The sequence below is a fragment of the Salmo trutta genome, chromosome 15, assembly GCF_901001165.1.
Source record: "Salmo trutta chromosome 15, fSalTru1.1, whole genome shotgun sequence".
In the NCBI taxonomy this organism is placed as follows: domain Eukaryota; kingdom Metazoa; phylum Chordata; class Actinopteri; order Salmoniformes; family Salmonidae; genus Salmo; species Salmo trutta.
Genome location: NC_042971.1, coordinates 39,167,232 through 39,173,255, shown reverse-complemented (window position 1 = coordinate 39,173,255; position 6,024 = coordinate 39,167,232). Strand labels below are relative to the sequence as shown.

At 40.2% G+C, this 6,024-nt stretch overlaps 1 protein-coding gene across 2 annotated transcripts; it reads left to right on the top strand.

The window, feature by feature from the left end:
- Positions 1-552: 552 nt before the first annotated feature.
- On the top strand, positions 553-4,456 carry LOC115148990 (rho-related GTP-binding protein RhoG). Of its 2 annotated transcripts, none has more exons than XM_029691387.1 (2): positions 553-635; positions 1,362-4,456. In XM_029691387.1, the coding sequence occupies exon 2, from the start codon at positions 1,394-1,396 to the stop codon at positions 1,967-1,969; it is 576 nt and encodes a 191-aa protein (XP_029547247.1). In that variant the 5' UTR covers positions 553-635; positions 1,362-1,393; the 3' UTR covers positions 1,970-4,456. The 2 variants fall into 2 exon arrangements, with proteins under 2 accessions (XP_029547247.1, XP_029547246.1); XM_029691386.1 differs by having other exon boundaries at positions 588-707.
- Positions 4,457-6,024: the final 1,568 nt, after the last annotated feature.

Sequence of the window (6,024 nt, the reverse complement as noted above, 5' to 3'; positions counted from 1 at the left end):
GAATATTATATTACTATGCTAGACATATTATTGAAGGTAATGAAATAATTGGAAATGTTTGCTCATCACTATCTGTATGCTGTTTTTTATTCAGCTAATTTAATAGATGCATCTATTTTTATAATGATTTACTACTGAAAGTGTGATTAATATTATGAGGTAGGTAATAAAAGAACACCCAATGGGTCTGGTGAATTTACCTATAATAATAAAATGTTGCAAAATAAAGGAAAAATGATGTATGGATGAGGTGGTATATTCAACCAGATGCTTGAATATGGAGTGAATGGATGAAGAGGGGATGAACAGAGAAGGATCTGGTCAGGAATAAGACCCACTTTGATGGGGTTCGTGTGCTTGTAGGTGACTTGATTAATTGAAAATGCATTGAAAGTTTCTATATTTCGTACCTTGTATTCATGCTAGTTCCAACTCTACACAAAACAACTACGAAAATGTAATTTGGTCTGTTATCTGTGTGGCTTTTGTTAAATAACTGACTCCTCCACTGTACACAGACTGTACTGTAGCAGCTAGCTACTACAACAACCAGAACACAATACAATTTGGGCAAGAATCCCCGGATGAAATACTTGTTACAACAACGAAAGGAGGAGGGCGCGAGACAAGAAGTGGGGTAATTTATCAAAATAACCTGACTTTCAGCTCAGTTAATGGAACATTTCAACTTCCCTACTAAATTCATCGTGAGTTGTGTTCTTAATTTAGCCTGGTTACAGATTATTTCTAACAAGTTATTCTTATTCTTGGCCAATTTTACAACCCAGCGTTTAGTTTAGCGTGTAGCTGTGGCTAACACTAGCTAAAGTTCATAGCTAGCTAACGTTATCTAGCTACGGAAACAAGCGCGTGCTAGGTGGCTAGTTAGATAACTTTGATCCAACTAGCTTGCTATCTGGTTTTCCTGCCGGATAGCTAGCTAAAACAGTCGGCTGTCCTTCCTGTACACAACCATTTTCATTTCATTCAATTATACTAGTGTGTTTGTCTACTTAGCTCGCAAAGTAAATAGTATAACTTTCTTCTAGCTAACGAGAAATAAAGTGAACTAGCTATCTTGGTTGCTAACGAAGTAGCTAGCTGAGCAAGTAACTTTAGCTAGGTAACGTTAATATTTGGCTATCATATTTGTTGCATGCATTTAGCTATATTCTTGCGAATGTTCTAGTTACGTGTTTTTATCTTACTGTGTGTTGGTAAACCATCTCTGCCTCTTTACATTGAGGACCACATTGAAAATAAGTGTTGAAAAACACTTTGTTTTATCCTCTGAGTTCACTGTCAGAACTTATGGTCATATTTCTTCCCTTTCTTGACTCACTCATTGCCCCTTGTTTCAGGCACCCTAGTCGCCAGTGTGGCTGAGGGAAGCATGCAGACCATAAAGTGTGTGGTGGTGGGTGATGGCGCTGTGGGTAAGACTTGCCTGCTCATCTCCTACACGACCAACGCCTTCCCGGAGGAGTACATCCCCACCGTGTTCGACAACTACAGCGCCCAGATAAGTGTGGACGGCCGCGCCATCAGCCTCAACCTGTGGGACACGGCAGGCCAGGAGGAATATGACCGCCTGCGCACCCTCTCCTACCCCCAGACCAACGTCTTCATCATCTGCTTCTCCATCGGCAGCCCCTCCTCTCATGCCAACGTACGGCACAAGTGGCACCCAGAGGTATCCCACCACTGCCCCGGAGTTCCAGTGCTGCTGGTGGGCACCAAGCAGGATCTGCGTGGAGATACGGAGGCGGTAAAGAAGTTGAAGGAGCACGGCCTGACCCCCACCACCCAACAGCAGGGCAATGCCTTAGCCAAGCAGATTGGTGCTGTCAAATACCTGGAGTGCTCAGCTCTGATGCAGGAAGGCGTGAGGGAGGTGTTCGCAGAGGCAGTGCGAGCTGTGCTCTACCCCGTTACCAAGAAGAATGACAAGAAGTGTGTTCTGTTATAACTTTGTGCCTAGACTGCAGGGGGACTGGGGGAAGAGACTCAAATGATTGGCTAGGCCATTTTGGCTCCCAATAGGCCTTCCACGTTCTAACCCGCACCAATGTTAGCTTTGCCTGGCTTCTATATTAATTGATTGTCAAGAGGTCCTCTCAACTAAGATATGGTTTAATTGATGCCATCAACCTTCCTATGGATTTTTTTTGTACCTCTGAAATCAAAAACCAAAATGAAGATGCCAAGGGATTTCGATGGTCTTCTCAGCTGCCTTAAGTGTCATGTTACAGCTACATGTTTAAGAAGATTACATCAGCTTTGCTTTTCTCCTTCATCAGGCCAGTCTTATGTGTTGGATGTTTTCTGTTAACTTTGCCCTTGTTTTCATCTGATGTGAATCACAGGAATTTTGTCAATCAATATCTACCGTGTTAAACATTTTGTTAATCCCCTGTGCCATTATAGTTATTGTCTTATTGCATTAGAGCTGTCAATAAGATATACAGTTTGCATCTAACGTGGCTCATAACACGGGGTCGCAGGACATCTGCTGAACTAGCCTTAACGGAATGAGACAAGCAAGGGTGGGTGTATGTATGACACTGTTACCCCAAACACAGGCACTCTGATTAGATCAGTCTGTCTCCTATTGCTCTTTCAGTTACTCACACTCCTCTCTCTCTTACTCTGTAAAGCCATGAGCTTGCCATTGCACACAATGCTTTCTTGTTAAAACAAAGTCCTGATTGTCTCAGATTGAATACAGATTTGGATGTCCATGTCTGCTAGGTAAACAGATCCCAAAGATGAATCTTCCATTTGTATCGCTGTTCTTGGTAGAAGTTGGGAAGCAATAATTTTATGAGTGATTGAGACCCCTCCCCCCAAAAGTCAAACTTCTGTCTGCTTACCTGCTTATGTGTAATAAATTCTTTCTTTTTTTTGTCTGAAGTCAAACAGAAACCACAAGGCAAATACATTCCATGTTATATTGTCACAGAAATCTATGTGCTGATTAATGCTACACATTAGGATGTCATAAAAATCCTGTACTGTTTAGCGTTACCTCCCTCATGTAGGTACGTATGTGTTTTGAAGGTACCAGATGTCAGCAGTGATGCTACTCATTTGTGGCTAACTGTGTTAACTTATCTAGGCGTAATGGCAAGTATGTATGACTAATACTGCAACAGGAGCTGCAACCCTAACAGTTACTAATGTTGCATGGGCTGCATGAACATGTTTGTGGGGTAGTGTTGTGGAAAGGTATATGCCTCTGCTGCAGGGCAGATGCCTACCTGAGGAGAGTGCCTACATATTTTATCCAAACCACTCTAGCAGGATTCTTTCAGTGCCTGATGGTTATTATTGGTATGACTAGTTCTGTCGTTTGCCTCGTGCCTTTGGTGATGTCATATGGGGTCTGTGCACCTTATGTCCTTAAGGGCCACAGGGTCAGCTGGTTGAATTGAATATAAAGTATTGCATTTGATGGACACCTGTTTTATAAGTCATAGTAAATCTGCTGACTGGATGATACATGTGGTGGAAACCTACAGAGTCTAACACTTGAGAACTAAAGTTGCACTTCCTCTGTGTGGAAGTCTGTCTTCTCAAACAGATGGATTGCCCCCCACCACTACCTGATAATAAATGGGTTCTGGTGGAATGTCATAGGTTTCTTAACAGGTAACCTGCCATGACATGTATAACAGGTGATAAAGGTTAAATTATGAAGTGCAATTTTGTTAACTTTTTTTTTATACGCCATACATATTCCCTTGTATCTTTGCAGCTCAGTGCCATTCTGTACTGCAGACTAAAGATGCTTGGTTTGGTATTTATGATCCAAAAGAGACATTTGGCATTGGATATTTTATAATCCATTTAATTCCAGATGCAAGTGGTCTTTACCTATTATGTGTAAACACTCAACTTGATTATATATTTTGATTTAATCCTTTTTTTACAATGAGATGTCTGTGTGTACTTTACAATACATAATATTTTAGATAAATGATTATGTAGTAACACATGCATTACCTTTACAAATTACTTTGATAACAATTTCTTAAAATTAGATTTTTACGCTTATAATTACGGCAATGTAAAAGAATGGGCAACTAATTTCTTCAATCTATTGTGTCGTCAGAGCAGGCATCAAGGAAACATCACCTAAGTAAACATTTTTTGGGGAGTTTCTCAGCTATACTTACAAATCACTGAAAGGCTGGGTCCTGTGTGGTACAGTGAACCCAAACCATATATTTGGTATTCCCCAGACTTGCCCTGCTGCACACAGCCTTAAATTGCTGAAAACTCAAGTTCTGCCTTTTTTAATCTCCTTTAGCTGAAAGGGATGACTTGGCCTTGAAGGAGTGTATGGTGGTACGTGGTTTTTGATTTGTGTGTTAAAAAGTCATTTTAACTGCAACCCACTTGAATAACAATTCTGTTGAAAATATCAGTCATGCCAAATAAATTCAAAAGTTTACATTTGTGTTTCTCAACTTTGTACATGTCTTCCATTGTATATTTGAGGCACTATTGAATGATGAAGACCTCAACACAAAAGCTGATTAAATATTAGACTGTATGCTTGTATAAACAGGAGGAATATTCAACACCTCCATTGACAGAGCCAGCGAGGGGAAGTCACCCCTCGCTGGCTCCCCAAAAAAAACACTTTCTATATACTCTGAGACAAGCGCCTTGATTTGATTTTACAGTTTGCTCACATACCACAACAAAGGACAGAGAGAGCAGCTGCAGCATTCACATTGAACACTCTTACATCATACTTTGCTGTGACAACACTGTACACAAACATTTCATTGTCACTGTGTTTGGTGTAGCTCCTGTGTAGTTCAGTTGGTAGAGCATGGTGCTTGCGAAGCCTGGGTTGTGGGTTTGATTCCCATGAGGGACCAGTATGAAAATATATGCACACACTACTGTAAGTCGCTCTACTGATAAAAGTGGCTGCTAAAATGTAAATGCATGGCCTGTGCTGAAGCATGGATGACTGGGCTCTTGACCTGGTGGTGGGCACATAGATGTGTAGTGGGAACCATATAATGAATTATATTTCAATGGTTGGGAACATATTGACTATATTCTAATTTCCAGTGTTGGTGGAGCTACTATGAAAATGTAGTTTACCAAGCTACCAATTACTTCACTCTGAAAGAAGTTAAGCTACCCTTAAGGAAAATATGGTTTAATTAACTAAATGTACTTTGAAAAAGGAGTTCACTACATCCAAACTACTTCTTCAAAAATGATCATATTTAAATCTGAAATGTCATAGATGACAAATTGCAAGAACAGATCACTTTGGTGTAATATGTTAACAGAATTAGTAATTTAGCTTATTAAACACAAAATCAATGTTTCAAGTGAGAATTAGGAAGGTCTGATGCCAAAAAAGAAAGGACATTATTGCCTACTTCACCTTTATTTTATTTTTGCAAAAAGAGTTGTGTGTAGTTCTAGTAGTTAGCTACACCACTACATGGCAAAAAAAAAAGTCATTAACCAACTGAAAACACTACCAAGGTTTGAATTTAGTTAAACTATAACCAAGCTACTGGAAAATGTAGTTAAATGACTATTTGAGCTATGTTAATCTAGTTCACTACTCCCCAACACTGCTAACACCTAATTCTTTGGATGAACATGATAAATGTAGCAAGACACTTATGTCATAAAGGCAGAGACAACCCAAGCCATGGGTGTTCACTGACATTCTCAGACCAGTGAGCTTGGTTACATTAGGCCTAAGAAGGGCTAGGAGTCAGGTCAGGTCACATCAGGTAACACCAACTTGTTACATCACGTATTAAACAACACGAGTCTTGTTGTTGAGGTAACATCACGTGGTCAGAGTTCTATTGTGCCAGTGTGCTACTGCACTTTCACAAAGTCTGTGGTTGCATTGAACGGCCTTGGGCAAAAATAATGAAAAATTGCGCATGAAATACACTATCCTGTAGGTGGCGACAAAGTACGCGTCAACCGTAAAAAAGAAAGAAAAAAAAGCGGGAGGGCCATCCGTCACTT

What these genes read in the sequence shown, in the direction of transcription:
- LOC115148990 (XM_029691387.1), top strand. Translation starts at nt 1,394, where the DNA reads ATGCAGACCATAAAGTGTGTGGTGGTGGGTGATGGCGCTGTGGGTAAG.